Source organism: Prionailurus bengalensis, chromosome E1 (assembly GCF_016509475.1).
Source record: "Prionailurus bengalensis isolate Pbe53 chromosome E1, Fcat_Pben_1.1_paternal_pri, whole genome shotgun sequence".
Classification (NCBI taxonomy): Eukaryota; Metazoa; Chordata; class Mammalia; order Carnivora; family Felidae; genus Prionailurus; species Prionailurus bengalensis.
This window is the reverse complement of record NC_057347.1, coordinates 3,229,203-3,249,915: the sequence shown is the minus strand read 5'-3', so window position 1 is coordinate 3,249,915 and position 20,713 is coordinate 3,229,203. Positions and strand designations below refer to the sequence as shown.

The 20,713-nt window shown below is 50.8% G+C and overlaps 1 protein-coding gene across 6 annotated transcripts in view; it reads left to right on the top strand.

The window, feature by feature from the left end:
• Positions 1–1,505: 1,505 nt before the first annotated feature.
• MYH10 (myosin heavy chain 10) overlaps positions 1,506–20,713 on the top strand; it is a 132,696-nt gene continuing 113,488 nt past the window's right edge. For 4 of the 6 annotated variants that reach the window (XM_043583085.1, XM_043583087.1, XM_043583084.1 and 1 more), the window contains exons 1-2: positions 1,778–1,881; positions 8,365–8,740. In XM_043583085.1, the coding sequence (XP_043439020.1) occupies positions 8,396–8,740 (345 nt within the window). In that variant the 5' untranslated portion in view covers positions 1,778–1,881; positions 8,365–8,395. Of the gene's footprint in view, positions 1,882–8,364; positions 8,741–20,713 lie in introns of all 6 variants that reach the window. The other 2 variants (XM_043583088.1, XM_043583089.1) reach the window with 2 other exon arrangements.

The following is a 20,713-nucleotide window of genomic DNA, read 5'->3' as shown; positions in this document are numbered from 1 at the left end:
ACATCGTGGAGCCTGCTTGGGATTCTCTCTTTCCCTCTGTCCCTCCCCCACCCCCGCAAAAAAAAAAAATTAATTAAAAAAACGTGGGGGGCGCCTGGGTGGCTCAGTCAGTTGAGCGTCCGACTTCAGCTCAGGTCATGATCTCACAGTTTGTGGGTTTGAGCCCCGCATGGGGCTCTGGGCTGACAGCTCGGAGCCTGGAGCCTGTTTCAGATTCTGTCTCCCTTGCTCGCTGCCCCTCCCCCACTCGTGCTCTGTCTCTGTCTCTGAAAAATAAATAACGTTAAAAAAAATTGTGGGAAACTACAGACTTGGTGGCTAACAGGGTTGTCTGTGCATGAATGCTCTAGGCGTGGCACACTGCATTCAGAAATGACCAGTGGAGTCTTTGGTCCTCTCTGAACACACTTAAACATTCAGAAGAGGAATGTCGTTCGCGTATTTTGCACAGTTAACCTGTACTCCCCGTGCAGACTGCATTAAGGGCAGACCTCTTCATGGAACCAAGTCACAAGTCACCTGGACAAGGAGCGGCTTACCCCAGGGGCCTGATGGGGGGTGGGGAACCAGATGCACTAGGACAAAGGACACAGGACCTGATTCCGACTTCCCCAGGAAGGACTGGGCTCAGAGGCCTCTTGGAGCCCTCTCTGAATTCCACCAGCCAACCCTTCCTTATCATTTCCTGCCTTGTTTTTTTTTTTGCTTTATTCACTTTTTTTTTTTAACCAGACTGCAAGTTTCCTAGGCTTACCCACTTACATCACACGTATTGCAACGCACCCATCGCCAACATTAAATAACTGCATTTTGCTCTAAAAATTTGGGAAAGGGCTTTTGATGATTTGCACTTTTCGGCAGAACAAGTAATTCGTTTTGCTCTTGTGACTTAAACTCTGTTATATGTAATTATGTAAGCCATGTTACAGTTGACTGGATGCTGCAGATATTTCAGATATTAAATATTTATTAGCTTCAATTTTTCCAGTTTCCTTTCCTTATTTTGGAGCCTCCCCCTCCCCCAACCCGCCCCCTCCAGTTCTCCAAAGTCTTCTGAGGCCTCCGAAGAGCTTACAGGCGCTAGGGGATTGGACGGGGGGCGCCTTGTGATGAATGAATGAAGCAAAGAACGAATGAGTGAGGTGAACGAACGTCCTTTTCCCGAGTCTTCTCTCCTAGGCGGGCTCGCCTCTCGTTCTGGGATCTCAGCCCCAGCCAGGAGCCCGGGTAGGGAGCGAGGCCCCTCCCCGCGCAAGCACCCCAACTGCGGCAGCGGAGAAGGCCGCCCGGGATCGCGACGGCGGCTGCGGCGCGGCCCGCGGCCCGGGGCCCCCGGCGGCGCCCGCGCGCATGGGCAGAGCCGCCCGGGGCTCCGCCCCCTCCCCCCACTGCAGGTGAGCCGCAGAGCCGCGGCCCCCGCCCCCCGCAGCAGCGCCGGGGGTGACGTAAGGCCTGTGGACCGCGCTCGGGCCCCGCCCCTGCAGGCAGCGCCGGGGGCCCGCGGTTCGGCGGTGGGAGCCGGTGCGGCTGCGGGGCACGCCGGCTGCGGCACGGAGAGGGGGCGGCGAGGCGCCCGAGTGGGCTGCCGCGTCGGCCCGACGCCGGGCGAGGCGCGTCCGGGCGCGGCTCGGGGCTCCCCGCCGCGGCACACCTGCCCCGGCGTCCGCACGGCCCGGGCCCCCGCGGGGTCCGCAGCCGCTGCTCCGCGGGCTCGCGGGCTCCCGGCCGGCCCCGGCTGTCCGTCTCCGCGGGCGCCAGCCAATCGCCCGCGGCTGCCCCGGCCGCACCTCCCGGAATCTGTGACGGGCGTGCGGCACAGCCTACGAGACTGCGGCCCCGGCGGCCTGGGCTGGGAGCGGGAGCCAATGAGCATCATTCCAGGTGGGTGGAGGGAGCGGACCTCGGGAAGGTAGCTTCGTTCGGGTTGCTAACGTCTTCCCTTGGAGATGGGCGCGCAAACGGACCAGTGGGTCTGGGGGCGGCGGTGACGGGCGTGGAGCTGGCCCAATGAGGGTGGGAGTGGGTGGGGCAGCCCCGAGCGGCAGTGCTAAAGGAGCCCGGCGGAGGCAGCGGTGGGTTTGGGACTGAAGGGCCGGATCTGTGGTCTCGGCTGGGGACGTGCGCCGGCGCCACCATCTTCGGCTGAAGGTGAGAGGTGCGGCGGCCCGGGTCCGAACGCGGCGGCCGCGGGCGGGGGCACGGCGGTGGGGGAGGGAAGGGTCCCGGGCCGGGGGAAGGGTGCGGGGCGCCTGTGGGAGGCAGGAGCACGGAGAAGACCGAGGGGGCGCTGGGTGGAGGGCTGGTGCTGCGGAGCCGGAGATTCGTGCGGGGACCGGCCCTGGCGGGGGGTGCGGAGGGAACCGACCCCGGTGGGTGGAGAGCCCTCTGGAGAGTCGAGGAATAGGGTTCTGGAGCTTCAGACCCCTGCAAGGATCGCGGCCTGGGTGTGCCGGGGGGACGACCCTTGGGGGGGGGGGGCCGGGGATGGCAATCCGGGGGTGGGGATGCAGGGACCTGGTCCTCGGTGTGTGGGATCCGTGGGGCACGGGGGTCGGGAGGCCTAGTGCTCCGGTGGAGGCCCCGGGGGTCCCGCGAGGGGAGGGAGCCGCGGTGCGGGCTGGAAAGCGCGATCCTGGGTGTGGGTGGGGGGCGCCGGACAAGAAGGGCCGGCTCCTGGGTGGGTTCCCGGGCGGATTAGGCCGGCCCGGCAGCCCGGGTGCGGTAGAGGGTTCGCAGGGCTCGGAAGGCCGGCGGCGCTCCCGGCCCCGAGGGGTGGGGGGCCCGGAGGGCAGGGGCCCCTCCGCACGGCCCGGGCAGCGCGCGGCGGGCGAGGGTCCGAGCCGGCCGCCGGCGCGCGGAGGGGTGGGTGGACTCCGCGGTGGCCGTGGGGCAGGAGCGCGGGCGGGGGACCGCGGGGGGCCGAGGCCGGACGCGCGGCGAGGCCCGGGGCGGGGTGGGGGGCGAGGCGGGAAATGCGGCGGGGGCGCGCTGCGGCAGGGCGGCCGGGGGGAGGGTCAGCCCTCGCCTCGGGATCCCTTTATTGTGTAAGCGATCCGGGCACGGCTCGCCGCGGACTCTCTGGCTGGCCTTCTGCAGCTGGGGTCACACCCTGAGCCCATGAAATGGGCCTGGAATGGGGTCGGAGGGGAGTGGAAGCCGCCGAGTCGCGGCGTTCGCGGGGGCTTTGTGGGCCTGCGGTGGGCGGGTGCGGCCCGGGGGGACCCGGGAGGCCCCCCGGCCCGGCCGGCCGGCCCGGGAGCCGGGGCCTGGGGAGGGAGGCTGGTCGCTCGGCGGGTCTGGGCTCAGCTGGGTGGCGTGGCCTCTGCCTGTGACCGTTATCTGTTTCTGGGGCCTCTGCGGCTCCGTTCAAGACCACTGCGGTGGATGCAAGGGGGTGGGGTGGCTGGGGTGGGGTGGGGTGGGGTAGGGGAGAGCAGGCGGGGTAGCTCCAGCCTGCGAACGGAACAAAGGCTGCTGTTTTTGCCCAATAATATAATATACTAAATATAATACTTTGGCTTTGCTGAGATTTTTTTTTTTTTTTTTTTTAAATGCTGGGAACTGAAGATTCTCTGAGGCAGGCTTCATTATTCTCGATAGTACCTCACTCTGGAAAACTTTAATCTCTTTATTGTTTTATTTCCTTCATCAGTCTGCCCTTACCAAGTATTCTCTTAGTCCCATGCTTTTGACGTTGAAGTATGCCCCCGTCTGTCTCGGATTCTGAAAAAGTGGCCATTTTATTTTATGCATCCTTTCACTTCTGTGTCTCAAATTCGGTTCTTCCCTGGCCTTATCTGGAGAAAGCATATGGTGTAATCGGGCGGTGTGCAGCCCGAGCTTTTGCAGCAGAGGGATGTGACCCCAGAGGTTGGCTTTTTATTTGGGCTCCTTGGGGAAATCATCACAATGAAGACAGACAGAATGAAAGGCGAGCTGGAGGAAATTCTGAAGGGCACGTCGTGCGGGGAGGGGGAGACTGTATGCTTCAGCATTTGGTGGACTTTCTCAGCGAATGGGAAGCATTGAAATTCCTGGGGTTGCCTCCACACCCAGCGGAAAGATGTTAGTGGAGAGAAGGTGCGGGCCACAGATAGCGGGTGCCCTTTTGCGTTTGGTTTGGGGGCGTGCTCATTTGGTTCCGCGGCATTTTTGGCGCATTAATAGGTTCCCACGTGCCTGTAAGGTGAAGTCGCCTCAGTGGGGGTGTTAAACCAGGTGGGACAATTCTGTTTTAGTTGATCTGTTCTAGAGGGATGTGCTATCACAGATAATGTATCCATCGTTGTTTGGCTTGGCGTGCGTAAGATCTTCACAAAATTGAGTTGTTTTCCCATCTCTGTGCCTATAGTAGGTGCCGGGAGGCAGCTGAGAAGTTTGCTGGGTGGCATTTCGCTGGAAGTAAAAAATGGGAAGGGGGTGTGTGTGTGTCTAAATCCAGTCAAGGGGATGGGGCTTTGGCTCAGTAGGGGGTTCCTTCGTCTACAGATCAATGACTTCGCTACAATTAGCCAGTTATTCCAGATGATGCCAAACACCTTCCAGTTATCTTTCTGTCTGTTGCAAAGAGCTTCCTCTTCATTCCCTTTTCTCCTAAGTATAAGTGGTTTTTTTCTTTTCCTATTAAACGTAAAGCCTTTGCGGAGTTGTGCTAGTGTGTTCGTTGCTGAGCCTGCCTTCTTGAAACCGGAATCGATAGGATTTTTATTTGGTGGAGAGGCAGCGTGGAGCATACTTCACGCCCTTCAGAACACCCCCGGTCACCTGGCTGGGACTCTTGAGGTTAACCCCAGCTCTGCTGCTTGTGACATCCGCGACCTCGCGCTGGTTATCGGCTTTCTCTCCACCTTAACGCCTTCATCTGTAAAATGGAGATATTGATGGTTGTGAGGATTGAGAGTCGGTAAAGGTAAACCGTGTAGAAAGAATAGTGCCCGGCCGTAATTAACGATAGAGAGCAGTGTTTGCTATTTTTAAAAATTGTGCTGTTCTCCCTGCCGCAGACTAGGCTTTTGGGAGCGGGCTCACCGTTAAATAGCAGTATTCTCAAGATCGGGGAACAAATGCACGAAGGAATGGAGTTAAAGTGAACACAGCCTCCTCGCTGGCCGCCCGAACTCGATCAGACTCAGCAGCCTGAGTCCCTACTACCTGCTCAGCCCTCTGCTAGAGTGCAGGGAGAGCACGAAGAATGCCAGGAGAGCAGTCGAAAATGGGAGGACGAGAAGGATTAAGTTGCCAGATTGACCTGAAAAAGAACTTCTCAGAGGGCCGCATTTGGGTCAGGATTGGGAGGAATGGTAGGTTTTGGGTTGTGGAGAAGGTGAAGGTCACGATGAGGGTAGGGACCACGCCTGTGATACTTGGTCAGTGTCCTGTGGCCCCCGGAAGCGGCTAAGTGCTCACCATACAGCCAGGAACAGGAAACGGTCCGGTCCGCTCAGCATCTAATTACTTGTAGGAAACTCTGGAAAAGTGGAAGTAATTTGTAATCTCACTATCCAGTGAAGATTCAATGTGTATCTGTTCCTATTTATCCACTTATTATCTGTTCCCTTTAAAAAAAAAAAAAAAGTGTGCATGTAAATTTCCCCCACAACATCAGGAGCATTTTATAATTAACATTTTTGTGATCTATTTTTTCCCCCCACCTTACATGACAATCATTTCCTCACCTAGAAAAAAATACAGATAAATTTAAACTGTACCAATTTGGGGTGGCACTTGGATAGCTCAGTCCAATAAGCGTCTAACTCTTGATTTTGGCTCAGGTTGTGATCTCACGGTTCATGAGTTTAAGCCCCGAGTCGGTTCTCCCTCTCTGTCTCTGCTCCTCCCCTGCTTGCGCTCTCTCTGTCTCTCTCAAAATAAATAAACTTAAGAAAAGAAAATAAAATGTACCGATTCGGCAAACTAATTTTTAGGTATATAATTTACTTTAAAAAAAAAAAAAAAAGGTCTGCTGCAGAAATGACCTGTTAAGCTATTCTAATTTATAGCCACCCACTCAACTTAAGCATATAATTACATGCCCAATGTAATTACATGCCAATTACAGAAATTTGTGCGCGCACGCGCCTACGAGAAGCGAGACCACTTCCTAGGTGTCATGTGGGGTATCCAGTTCATACCTCTTAATCGTGAGAGTAACTTGTTGCCATATTTTGTTAGGGTGGGATATTTTCTCTTTCAAAAGGCTGCCGTTTGTAAAGGTGGGGTGTGTGTCCTCTTGTCCGGGTCCAGATTGACCTTGGATGATTCCCCCCTCAGTGCCATGGCTCCCTTCTTAGCGGTTTGCAAAGTATACGTTGCAAAGACAGAAAGCGTGTTACTGGTCTTACAAAAGCCGGTCCCTGGAGGTGATGATGGGCGTTGGAAACCATTCTTCAGACTGTACATGCTCCCCGTGAAAAGTTTCTGTACTGTATGGCCCGCCTGCACGTGAATGCCAAAGAAGGCAAATATAAGTTGAACTCTAAAACATGTTAGCATTTTTGTTTGGAGAAGTCTTAATGGTACATCTTTTGTGATTTTTTTTTTTTTGTTCGTTTGTTTCGTCTTGTTTTCTGATTTTTGTTTTACTCAAGTCCATGATTTTCAAAATGGTAGCATATACGTTTTAAATCAGGTTAAGAATTAGTCTAGAACATTGGGTGTCAACCTTTGTTTCTATGCCAGCATACCTGTTAACGCCAGTGGCTCACCATGGCAACCAGAGAACTAAGGAGTGATGGTTCTCAAAGCGGGGGGGGGGGGGGGGGGGGGGGGGGGGCCAGGACCAGCTGCGTCTGGGAAGTTGTTAGAAATGCAAATTACCAGGCTCCGCCCCGGACCCGCTGAACTGGGGACTCTGGGATGGGGCTCCAGCAAGCCTTTTGCGTGCTGCACCCGCCAAAGTTTGAGAACCAGGCTCTGGGGCGTGCATGTTTGTGATGCGTTGCCTTAGGACAAATAATTTCTGAAATGTACGTTTTTATACCATTTCAGTGATTTCACGGAGCTTGACATTTGTGGACCCAAGGTTAAGAGCCTCTTAACAACTTTGGACTGCTTTTCTTTTGAGATTTTATTTTTAAGTAATCTCCATACCCAGAGTGGGGCTCAGACTCCCAACCCTGCGATCAGGAGTCGCCCGCCCCGCCGACCGAGCCAGCCAGGCGGCCCTGGACTACTCCATGATTGGCCTTGCAGCTTTCTGTCTTTTGCCTACTAAGAACCCCCATCGTTTTGTGGGGGAGGCAAAAAACTGGGAAGATGTGATAGAGCAGGAGGAGTTACTCAGTTGGCTTCTTGGGTTGATTTGGACGAGGTCACGGAGACCATACTTCTGGGATTTGTAATAACCTGGAATTTGGGGTAGTAACAAAAGTGTTTAATGATGGCGTCAGATTCCACAAAGATATTGTCAGGCAGGAGTGATGAGTCACATCAGAAAGGTGAGTGATGACTGTAAAATCCCGTCATTTGATCCAGAAGGTCAGGGGGACAAGGATAGGACGAGACGCAGCTGAGAGGGGCATGTATGGATCCATGGCCGACGGCTCAGTATGAACCAATGGCAGATGGGTGTTGAGTCAACCAATTAGGTCTTAAGATACATTAATTGTGAAAATCACGAATGTTCTAGACTAACTCCTAACCTGATTTGAAAGAACGTGTTTTTCTCTTTAAAAAAATTTTTTTAACGTTTATTCATTTTTTTTTTTTTTTTTGAGAGACAGAGACAGCACGCGAGCAGGGAAGGGGCAGAGAGAGAGGGGGACACAGAATCCGAAGCAGGCTCCAGGCTCTGAGTGGTCAGTGCACCGCCAGATGCGGGGCTCGAACTCCCCGTGAGATCGTGACCTGAGCCAAAGTCAGACACTTAACCGACTGAGCCGCCCAGGCGCCCCTTGATGGTTTACTGTTTAGCAGCTACTGTGCCTTTTGTAGCTCCGTCCCGTGGCCACCGTAATTCAGGCACCACCTCCGTGACCTTTCATCAGGAGTCTCTGCTTTCCTTGTCTTCATTCTTCTTTGCCTTCTTGACTCCCTGTTTAATTTGTGGCGGGGGCGAGAGAAGAGATGAGGTGGGGCCGGGGGGAAAGTCCCGCAGGAACTCGGCCTCTTCCCCCTGCTTGGTTTTCAGCCCTTGGTAACAGAGGGCATGTCTTGAGGGCTCCTAGTTTGTGGTCACCCCTGACATTTACTTTGGATGCCCGGTTAGCGTGGCCGTGAAGGGGATGGCCCCAGCGCCTCTGCTACCGTTGATGCTTCCTGTCGGCCAAAGGTTTTGATTTAAGTTCCTCAGAGGAGTAAAATCTGTGAGTTGTCCAGTATTTGTAAACACCTAACCTTGTCCTCCTCCTCGTCTTCCTCTCCTAGAGGCAATTGCTCTTGGATCCTTCTGTTTACAATGGCCCAGAGAGCCGGACTCGAAGACCCAGAGAGGTACCTCTTTGTGGACAGAGCGGTCATCTACAACCCCGCCACTCAGGCCGACTGGACGGCTAAAAAGCTAGTGTGGATCCCGTCGGAGCGCCATGGTTTCGAGGCAGCCAGTATCAAGGAAGAGCGGGGAGATGAGGTCATGGTGGAGTTGGCCGAGAACGGAAAGAAGGCGATGGTCAACAAAGATGACATCCAGAAGATGAACCCACCTAAGTTTTCCAAGGTGGAGGATATGGCGGAATTGACGTGCTTGAACGAAGCTTCCGTGTTACACAACCTGAAGGACCGCTACTATTCAGGACTTATCTACGTGAGTATTTCCGGCCACGTGATCGTGGGAGGTGGTGGCTGGGAATTCAGGTAAATTGCACCTGCCGTCGTGGGAGCCAAATGAGAACGTGCAGTACCCGCGCTCTCTGTTTAACGTGACTGGCCGTGTTACAGATAGAAAGGCCGCCTCTTGCGTACCCAAGTCTCCCGTTCCTTTGTATCTTAGCGTGTAATTTTACTTTATTGTTTTTAATTTATTTTTTAAAATGTTTCTTTATTTTTGAAAGAGGGAGCACAGCCAGGGGAAGGCGAGAGAGAGAGGGAGACACAGAATCCGAAGCAGGCTCCGGGCTCCGAGCCGTCCGCGCAGAGCCCGACACGGGGCTCGAACTCACGGACCGTGAGATCGTGACCTGAGCCGAAGTCGGACGTTTAACTGACTGAGCCACCCAGGCACCCCTTAAGGCGTGATTTTAAATAACCCAACCTGCGATTAAATACACTCACGTGGTAGTTGAAGACTTTCGTAGTGGTTTGCTGGAGTACAATGAGATCAGGAGAGCGTGTGGGAGGAAGACCAGGGCGTTGGATGTGGGGTGAGAATTGCGTTAATAGCAGGATCCAGACCGCAGACCCGCGGGAAGTCCGTGTGTGTCCAGGAGCTTGGAGCACAGAGCCCTGCCAGCACAGAGGATTCCGTGAGGAGTGAGGGCAACCGAGTTACCAAGTGCAGGCTGGTGGGAAAAATGGAGACTGAGAAGTTTTGTTTTTTGTTTTTGTTTTTTTTTTTTAATGTTTTATTTATTTTTGAGGGAAAGAGAGAGCACGAGCCCGGGAGGGACAGAGGATCCGAAGCAGGCTCTGTGCTGACAGCAGCAAGCCCGATGCGGGGCTCGAACTCCTGAACCACGAGATCACGACCTGAGCCGGAGTCGGACTGAGGTTTTTAAGAGGAAGCCAGGACGAGACTGAGGCCGGGGTTGCCCTGTGGTCAGCAGTTGACGCGTGTGTTGCAGTCACTGACGATGTCACTGACCATGTGGAAAGAGTTACTAAAAATACTAAGGGATAAGGGAGAGCAGAAAAACGCAAGCCAGATACCTGAAAAGCTCTAGAATGACCAAAAAAAAAAAAAAAAAGCTTGAGGGGATGGTAGACACAGGGCGGCAGTGGCTTAAAGAAGGCGCTAGAGAGCTTTGATTCAGAATAAAACAAAGCAGAGGGAAAAGTTGATTTCGTAAAGGTCTGAGTTGGGAAGAGAGCGGTTGAGTTCTTTTTTTTTAATGTTTATTTTTAGGGGGGAGAGAGAGCACGGGGGAGGGGCAGAGAGAGAGGGAGACAGGATCTGAAGCAGGCTCTGAGCTGTCAGCACAGAGCCCGTTGCGGGGATCAAACTCACAAACCGCGAGAATCACAACCTGAGCTGAAGTCGGATGCTCGACCGACAGAGCCGCCCACGTGCCCCACGAGGGCCATAGTTTTGTGCGAGGCGGGTGGGTGTGCTCCCGGGGCTCTTGGTCACTCAGAACTAGTTTTCCCAAAGAAATTGGTTTACTTGGTGACTATTTACTGAACACCCACTGGGTTCTAGGTGCTGGGGAGAGGGTGTGGGGACAGGCCGGGTCCCTACCTTTCTGACACATCCCAGAAGGAAATTAAACTGGACTGGGGATAGAGTAAGTCGGGAGAGTGGCTTTCCGCAGCGGGTCCGTGAAGGGCTCTTCGAGAAGGTCGCGTTAGGGCTGGAACCTTTCTGATAGGAGGGAGCTGCCCAGGGAAGGATCTGAGGAGTGGATGGTTCTCCCACAACCTTTGCCAGAGTAGTACAGTCAAGCCTGATGGCCCCCCATTTCTGTTGTCTCTGTGAGGTAAGGCGCAAAGTGGGGGACACCCACTACGGTTGGGAAGGCGGCTTGAACTGGAAAAGGTTTGGGGAAGAGAAGTCACCAGTAAGAGCATCACGGGAGAGCAGCATCGAGGATCTGGCCAGGATTGCACAGCAGAACGTGTGAGGCCACCACGTCCTGGCCCGGCTTGTGGTTTTGCCAGGGCGCAGGCCCGTCCCGCCCTGGGAAGGCAGGGGACCCATGGCCATCGTACCCATTGCCCGCACGGTCCCTTCCCTTCCTCCCTGGTCCAGTGGGCTGAAGGCGTCTGGGGGGAATAAGGGAGCGAAGGAGGGAGGCGGGTCACGATGTGAGACGTCCGATGTCACCTGTCAGATCGCCAGCTGACATCTCAGATTTGAGCAGGGGTCAGTGTCGGGTGCTGTCTGGCGCTGGAAACGCGACACCGGGGGTGCGGGGAGCTGCAGCGTGGAAGGGAGCCAGCCGCCTTTCCTGCCGGCCTCTTCACCTTGATTCCCCGCCTCCGACCTCCTCGCAGCTTCCTACGAGTGGGAGAGAGGAGGGACATTCAAAGGGGAAGAAGATTCTGGGTAAAAGAGAAGGAATCGAAGAAAGGACACCTGAGTTCCTCTGTAGTCCTTCCTTGCCGTGATTCTAAGAGTTTGCAAGTGTCTTTTATCAAGTAAGTTTGATTTTTTTTTTTTTTTCCCAGCTAAACTCAGGGACAACCTGAGCGAGGTCTGGATTTCTCTTCCAAGCGCGGCCCCCCCTTGGTCTTTAGAGAAGGACAAGCTGAGTTCATCTCGAAGCAGTGAGGTCCCAGTGGAGCTCAGAATTTGGGACAGTCGTGTCTGCGGTTAGTGGGGTGGAGGAAGGGCTCCCGCCAGCGACAAGCTGGAGCACTTGACCTTCAAGAATCCTAGTAAGAGGGGCGCCTGGGCGGCTCAGTCAGCTAAGCGTCTGGCTTTAGCTCCGGTCACGATCTCCTGGCTCGTGAGTTAGAGCCCCGCGTCGTGGAACCTGCCTGGGATCCTCTGTCTCCCTCTCTCTCTGCCCCTCCCCGCTCTCTCTCTCTCTCAAAATAAATACATAAACTTAAAGGATCCAGTAAGAAAGTGGGGCTGCGGGTATCCACGAGGGTGAGGAAGATGTCCTTGGCGTTGGAATTCACCAGTGGGTGGGGATTGAGCAGCTGAGATGCAGACCCTGTAGGGAGTTGGGAGCGACCTTTTGGACGCGTTTCTGGAGACCGGCGGTAATGCACATTCACGTGAGTGAGTTATGTTGCCAACAGGCTTAGTTAAGTCATTTCCTTGTATCTTCGTCGAATGTACCCTCCCCGACCTCCCGCCTCCTCAGGTCACATATCTTCATCCTCTCTCCTAGTAAAACCATCTGAAACCTGTAAATGCCTCCTCTGCTGCTGGTTTAGCTCACCTCACACGCGCCTTTTGATGCGTGGTATTTTTATTCACCAGCCCTAGATATTTTCTGTTTTCCGTTACGATTTCTTATCCAACCTGTGAACCACCTAAAAGGAGACTTTAAAAATTTTGCAAGGCAGGGTTTCTAAGTTGTCTTTTTATTACTGATTTTTAAACTGCATGCATTGAAAAGAATACGGTTCACATAATACCGTTCCTTGTTTTTTGTGGAGACTGGCTGTGTGCCTCGTGTATCGTCAGTTTTGATGAGCGTTCTCTGGGCCTGGCGAGAGCGTTAATTCTGTTATTGTTTGGTGGGGGGTTCTGTGTGTGGCCCTTGGACTAAGCTTTTTAATTCTGTCTAAATCTTCCTTACTAGTTTTTGTCTGCTTTGTCTGTTAATTCCTGAGAAGTGTCTTAAGATCCCCCGGTGTGTTTTATCAACCAAGCCTACATCCCCAACCAACATAGTGTAGTTTTTGCTCTTTACGAACTTGTACCTGAACGAATCCCATAGGAGATGGTCTTTGTGTCTGTTTCTTCACTCAGCATCACATTTTTAAGGTTCATCTGTATTGCTTTGCGTTGGTATAATGCAGAAGATCTCAAAGCACGGCCTGTGGACCCTCAGGGTCTCCCTAAGACTGTTCCAGTGGATGAGTTACAATGGCTCTCGTGATTATTTGAAGACGTTACTTGGCCTTTCGCTGTCAGTGTTGGTACTGAAGGTACAGAAGCGATGGTGGGGGAAGGCAGTGACCCCAGACTGTGCTAGCAGTCATTATAATCCAGTGTCGCATGAGGCTGCCCTTGAGAAAGCAGGAGAAATCATTGATTTTATGAAATGTCAACCCTGGAGTCTTTTGAATATACCACGTGATGGGGTGGTAAAGCATGCATAAAACACTTCCATACTGAACCGCGGGGAAAGGCAGGGGCGTAGTCCTATGGGTTGCAAACAGAACTCGCTATTTTTTTTTTTTAAGAGTGCACAATTTTTATCTGATAGAGTGACTGTGACTCACAGATAAGCCACCGTTACTCAAACTGGGGTGTTCGGCAGACACATTTAGAGAAATGAACAAAGCGGCCCCGTCCCTTCAGACGGAACAATTGATCGTCTTTGTTGCCAATGCCAGAATCTGAGTTTTCGCATGAAAATTCGGATTTGGGGAAACTCCCGTTTACCCCTGTGGACGTGACGGCCTGTCAGCACTTGCAACCCTTTCCGATGAGACAGAGGGCGATATTAATGACAGATTTTTTTTCCCAATGGCGTACGATGAAATGGCATCGTCTGGAAGGCCATCATAACTCACTGAGCCAGCGTTTTCCAAATGATGTGTACATAGTTACAGAATCACGGATGGGTTAAAGATTCTTTCGACAGGCAAGATAAGCTGTTGGATTTTGACGTAAGGAACAGGATGCAAGTTCGTCGATAGGGATACGTGTGCCACGTTGTGTCTGATCTTGAAGAAATTCTCACTTGTCGAGTCTCGGGGTAGCATCCAGGGGGAGTCTCCACGGTAACTGGGAAAGGCAGTTAAACTCCGGCTCTCTTTCCCAAACCAGCTATGTGCGTGAGGCTAATTTTCTTCATTTGCTCCAACCGACACAACATAGCACCACAGATTGAATGCGAAAACAGATTTGAAAACCGAGCCACTTTCTCTGGAGCCAGACAATCAGAAGATTTGCAAAAATAGAAAGCAGCACCACCTTCTCACTTTCGTTTTGGAAAACGTAAGGTTATTTTCGTCAGAGACGAAATAACTTGTTGATGTTAACAAGTATCGTTATTTTAAAACGAAGAGATTTATTTTAAAATGGGTATTTTGAAATGAACAGGTATGTGTTTATAAAAGCTTGGTTATATAAAATGAAAGGTCTCTGGGGTCTTTAATCATTTCGAAGAGTGTAAAGGGGCCCTGAAATGAAAAAGGTTGGGATGTTTCGTTCATCCTGTTGTAGCGTTATAGCATAACGTTCCACGGTAAGATCTCTGGCCCAGTTTATCCACTCAGCTACTTTTGGACGTGGGTGTTTGCCAGTTTGGGGCCAGTACCTGGGGCTCACAGGCGTGCCTTTCTGTACGGTGTGTGAGGAGTGGGAATCCCGGGTGGTCGCGTACACAGATCTGTAACTCCTACATGCAGTGTTTCTAGATAAAGCCTGATTTAGGCAGATTCCAGTGGGAGACAGAAGGCCCCGGTCTGAGAGGGGAATGTAATGGTGTATTTCACGGGGTTGGCCTCGGCCCCATTGGAGTCGGATTCTGCGTGTGGTGTGAGATGGCTGTCCAGTTGACCCAGTGCTCCAAAGTGCCACCTGGTCACATATCAGGTGCTCCTAAGTGGGCTGTTAATTGTGTCGGGGGACTGTGTGCCCATCTTCCGGCTGAGATCACATTGTCTTTAGACTAAGTGTTGGTATCGGGTGTGGTAGGTGCCCTCATTTTTGTTATTCTTGAGGGTGGTTTTGGCTGTGACATCTTTTGCATTTCAATATAATTTTAGAACCGTATGTCAGTTTTACATACGCACATGCACACACGTGCACCCTCGCTGGAATTTTGTTTGGGATTTTGTTGATTCTGTAGATCAGCTGAGGAGAGAAGCACGATCTTGGCAATATGTGATCCTCTAGTTCATGGCTGTATCTGTTTACTTAGTTCTTCATCTTCCATGATCTGTTTCATGGCTGTCTGTGGAGGCCAGGATGGCTCTTCTTACATTTATTTTGGGGTATTTGATTTTTTTTTTTGGATGCTACTTAAATCGTGGTTTTAGCATTTTCTGATGGATGCCATGATATAGAAATACAGTTGTCGTGGTTTTTTAAACATTTTTTTAATGTTTGTTTATTTTTGAGAGAGAGAGAGAGAGAGACAGAGCATGGGCAGGGGAGGGGCAGAGAGAGAGGGAGACACAGAATCGGAAGCAGGCTCCAGGCTCCGAGCTGTCAGCACAGAACCCGACATGGGACTCGAACTCACGAACCACGAGGTCATGACCTGAGCTGAAGTCGGATGCTTAACCGACTGAGCCACCCAGGTGCCCCTGTCATATTTCTTACAAATAAAATCTTACTAAGATTGTTTATTGGTCATGACAGTTTAGCTGGTGATTCTTTCGGATTTTCTACGTTTTTTTCTACTTTTCTATGGATATTCCTTTTTTGTTTGTTTACCTGTTTATTTTAAAAGAGAGATAGAGTACACAGGTGGGGAAAGGGCAGAGAGCAAGGGAGAGAGAGAGAATCCCAAGCAGGCTCCACACCATTAGCCCAGAGCCCAACGTGGGGCTCGAACTCATGAACCGTGAGATCGCGACCTGAGCCAAAACCAAGAGTCGACGCTTAACTGACTGAGCCACCCAGGCGTCCTCTGTGGATATTTCTATTGGATTTTCTATATGTCTACAAATAGTGACGGTTTTATTTTTTCCTTTCTAATTCTTGCACATTTCTTTTATTTGCTTTATTGTGTTTCCTAGGACCCTCAGTAAATATTCGCTAAACAGCAGTGGAGATCATCGGCGTCTGTCATGCCTGATCTCGGAAGTGTCATCATTTCACCATTAAGAATGATGGCTGCTTTGGGGTGCCTGGGTGTCTCCGTCAGTGGAGCACATGACTCTTGACTTCAGGGTTATGAGTTCAAGCCCCATGTTGGGTGCAGAGATGGCTAAAAAAAATAAACTTAAAAAAAATGATGGTTTGCTTCCATTTTGTTTTGTTTTTAACAGTCTTTATCAGATTAAGGGAATTCTTCTATTCTTAGTTTTTATCCTGAATAGATGAATTTTTAAAATCCTGTTTGGATGTCACTTGTCAAATGTTTTTTCCAGCATCGAGTGAAATGATAGTGTGATTTTTCTGGCTATTTTGTTATGGTGGTGAATTACATATATTTTTGAGTGTTAAATTAACCTGGCAAGGGCTAAGTATTCTTTTTATATACTGGATTCTGCTTGCTAATATTTTGTGTAGGATGTTTGCATCTATATTCATGAGTGAGATTGGCTTAAATGTTTCCTTGTTTTGTAATATCCTTGTCGTATTCTGCTCTCAAGTGATGCTGGTTTTATGAAATGAATCAGGGACTATCTCACCTTTGTGTGTTCTCAGATACTGCTTGGAGAGGGTTTGTGTTATTGCTTTTTAAAATAACTATAGTTTTCTTTGTAGGCAAGTTTTTCTTTAATAGATGTAGAACTTTTCAGGGGCACCTGGGTGGCTCAGTTGGTTGAGCATCCAACTTCGGCTCAGGTCATGATCTCATGGTTTGTGGGTTCAAGCCCCGCGTGGGGCTCTGTGCCGACAGCTCAGAACCTGGAGCCTGCTTCGGATTCTGTGTCTCCCTCTCTCTCTCTGCCCCTCCCCTGCTCGCACTCTTGTCTATCTCTCTCTCTCAAAGATAAACCTAAAAAAATTTTTAAAAAACCAGATGTAGAACTTCTCAGATCTCTAGTTTCTTCCGTTCGTTTTGATAATTGTGTTTTTCTAGGAATTTCTCTGTTTCATCTCAATTTTCAAATTTATTGGCATAAAGTTGTGCATCATACAGTCTTATTTTCTGTAGAATTTGTAGTGACACTCTTTAATTCCTGATCTGCTACCCTTGTTTTAAAAGAAGTCTAGGGCCGCCTGGGTGGCTCAGTCAGTTGAGCATCCAATCTCGATTTCGACTCAGGTCACGAACAGGGTCGTGGGATCAAGCCCTCTAGAGCATTGGGCTCTGTGCTGATCATGGCGCCTGCTTAACATTTTCTCTCCCTGTGGGGATGAGCACTGGCTGTTGTATATAAGTGATGAATCACTGGGTTCTACCCTGAACCCAATACTACGTTGTAGGTTAACTAACATGAACTTAAATAAATCATACCCTCTAAATTTTTTTTTACATTTATTTATTTTTGATAGAGACAGAGCACAAGTGGGGGAGGGGCAGAGAGAGAAAGAGAGGGAGACACAGAATCTGAAGCAGGCTCCAGGCTCCGAGCTGTCAGCACAGAGCCCCACGCGGGGCTCGAACTCACAAACCGTGAGATCATGACCTGAACTAGAGTCGGACACTTAAGCGACTGAGCCACCCCGGCACCTCATAAATTATACACTCTTAAAAAAAAAAAAAAAAAAAAAAAAAAAAAGATTCTCTTTCCTTCTCCCTCTGTCCCTCTCCCCCGCTTTCACACTCCTTTTCTCTCTCTCTCTCTCTCTCTCTCTCTCCCTCTCTCTCTCTCAAGTAGAAAAATAAAAAATAGGGGCGCCTGGGTGGCGCAGTCGGTTAAGCATCCGACTTCAGCCAGGTCATGATCTCGCGGTCCATCAGTTCGAGCCCCGCGTCAGGCTCTGGGCTGATGGCTCAGAGCCTGGAGCCTGTTTCCGATTCTGTGTCTCCCTCTCTCTCTGCCCCTCCCCATTCATGCTCTGTCTCTGTCTGTCCCAAAAATAAATAAAAATAAATAAATAAATAAAAACGTTGAAAAATAAAAAATAAATAAATAAGGAGTCTCCCCAGAGGTGTAAGTGATAGGTGTTTAGCTGTATTCTGCAAGTCCCAGTATGTTGTATTCTCATTACTGTTCAGTTCAGAATACTGAGGGTGTCTTCATGGACGTTGCAAGTTATTTAGAAGTAGGTTGATTAATTTCTAGACATCAGGGGGTTTTCAGGGGCGCCTGGGTGGCTCAGTGAGTTGAGCGTCCGACTTCGGCTCATGTCATGATCTTGCGGTTCATGAGTTCGAGCCCTGCATCATGGTCTGTGCTGACAGCTCGGAGCCTGGAGCCTGCTTTGGATTCTGTGTCTCCCTCTCTCTCTGCCCCTCTCCTGCTCACACTCTCTCTGCCTCTCAAAAATAAATAAACATTAAAAAAATTTTGTTTCAAACATCAGGGGGTTTTCAGGTTGATTTTGTTGTTTCTAATAATCCCTTTGGTCAGAGAACAACATACCCTGAACGATTTCAGTCCTTTGAAGTTTGTTGGACTTGTTTTATGGTCCATCATGTGCTCGAGCTGGGTAAGAGGTCAGCACGGTCTTGAAAAACACACACATCCGCTGTGATTGGATGCAGGGTCCCTCTTGTGCAGTGTATATCCTCATGGTTTTCGAGTTTTATTTGCTGTTCTCTATCGGTCACCATTAATCTGTTCCTCTTTTCAGTCCTGTCATTTTTGCTGTATATGTGTTGGAGCTATGTTGTCACATGTAGCCAAAGGTAGGATTTTTAGTCTTTCTGGTGGATCCTCATGAAATGGCCTTTTTAAAAATAGTAAATACTTCTCGGGGCGCCTGGGTGGCTCATTTAGTTAAGTGGCTGACTTCTGCTCAGGACATGATCTCATGGTTCGTGAGTTCAAGCCCCGCGTCAGGCTCTGCGCTGACAGCTCGGAGCCCAGAGCCTGCTTCGGATTCTGTGTCTCCCTCTCCCTCTGCCCCTCCCCCACTCGTACTCTGTCTGTCTGTCTCTCTCTCTCTTAAAAAGAAAATTTAAAAATAAATAAATAGAAGTAAATACCTCTCTTGGGAAGTATTAGCTTTTTTCCCTTTTGCTTAGTGTTTGCACGGCTTGTTCTCTTCCAGACTTTTATGTTCAGCCTTCCTGTGGTTTTCTACGTAAGATGGTTGGTCTCTGATGGACAGCGTGTAGTTGTTATTTTTGGCCCTAATCTGACAGTATTAATATTTTAACCAGAGTATTTAGCTGATGTACGGGTACAGTAGTAACTGAAAAATTTCAGTTGAACTCGGCCATCTGACCCCTTGCTCCCTCTTGGTCCCCCCGTTCTGTGCTTTTCCTTCTTTCTCCCTCCTTTTTCGATGAGGTAACGTTTATTGTCACCATTGTACCTTTTCACCTCTCACCCTGTGATGGGTATTTTTGCTCTCGTCTTCGTCATTCCTTTAGCGGTCACCTGCTCTCCAGCGCAGCCTTGACCGACCAGAGACTGACTGCCGCTGCTGCTCTTTACCCGCAGTGGACACAGAGCGGCCCCGGAGCACTTGAACTCTGTCCCTGCTGCCTCCCGGCCCGCACGTTGCTGCTCAGTATGTTGACGTGGATTTCTGTGCCTAGATTTAAAAAAAAAAATTTTAATGTTTATTTTTGAGAGAGAGAGAGAGCGAGAGAGCGCAAGCATGAGTGGGGGAGGAACAGAGAGAGGGAGGCACAGAATCCCAAGCAGGCTCCAGGCTCTGAGCTGTCAGCACAGAGCCCGACGCGGGGCTCGAACTCACAGACTGCGAGATCATGACCTGAGCTGAAGTCGGACGCTCAACCGACTGAGCCACCCAGGCGCTCCTCAATTTTTTTTTTAAGTAAGCTCCACGCTCAGCATGGGGCCGGAACTCACAACCCCGAGATCAAGAGTCACATGCTCCATTGGCCGGGCCAGCCAGGTGCCCCTCCTCCTTCATCTCTCACGTTTCTTTCCCCCCTCCCCCCCACCCCCCCACCCCCGGATTTAGAGTCCAGAGCTGGTGGCGATTTTCCCACCGCGCTGTGTGCCGTTGAGAACCCAGCCTGCAGTTTCGCTCCCGTACCTTTGACGCTAATCTGTGCTTCTTTGCACTGGCGGTTCCTAAAATTTTCTCTTTGTCTTTGGTTTCCAGCACACTCACTCCGAGGTGCTTAGGTGAAGTTTGCGCCTCTGTATCATGCGTGGAGCTTGGAGCATTTTGGTCTGTGCCTTGATGGCTTTGGTTCGTTTTGGAAAATTCTCAGCCATTGCCCCTCCCAAGACCACTTCTGCCCCCACGGTCCCTTTCCTCCTGCTAGCACTCTTGTGCCACTGAGTCCAACCTTGTCACCGCGCCCCATGCAGCCTTCCCATCCTTCTGTATTTTAATCCCCATCCCCCGCCCCGCACCCCCGTGCTTAGCTCAGATATTTGCTTCTGATAAAGTGTGGAAGAACTAATTCTTTCTTCATCTGTATCTAAATTGCCTTTAAACACACCCGGTGAATTGCTAATTTCCATTACTCTATGTTGCATTTTTCATTTGGGTTTTCTTTTTATGATTTTTAAAAGGCTTTTTATGTTTGTTTTTTTATGGTTTCTTTTTATGGCTTTTCTTTTAATGGTTCCCGATTCTCTGGCAGAATTCTCGATCACGTTTTTTAATCACCGGAACATGCCACTGTCCAAGGTAACAAGACGAGGCGACGCAAACAGACTCACAGGGGTGCAGATGTTATCCTGGATTGTAGGTGTCTCATGGGCCCGTGATTATACGGAAAGAAGCGTGGAGGCAGTGACATTGAGCTGTGTCTAGAGTCCTGCTCTGGGCAGGCGGGTAGGCGAACGGGTCTAGCACGCGTAGCTCCTCATGGATCAGGGGCTCAGGTGAAAGCCTGGGACGTTTCCCCTCCTCCCAGCGGGCAGGCTCCTAGTTCTGTGCTCCTGACCTTGCATGCTGCTCAAGATTCCACTCTGCTCAGCCTCCTGGTCCTCAGCCACCGATTTGGGGATTTGTAGCTACCGTCTGCGTGAGCAGGACTTAATAATTCTGTGTCATCATTCGCTCACGTTCACACTGCCCTTAGGTCTCATGAATGTTTCTTGCAGCAGGTCTACTCACTTCAGGGTCCGGAGACGGTCACTATGTGCTAAGTAGTTGTTCTGTCTCTTCTGATCTGTCCGTCTCCCCTCTTTTAGTTGAAGAAACAGAGTCCGTTCTGTAGAACCTGCCATAGTCTGGATTTTGTTGATTGCATTTGCGTGCAGAGGCTTG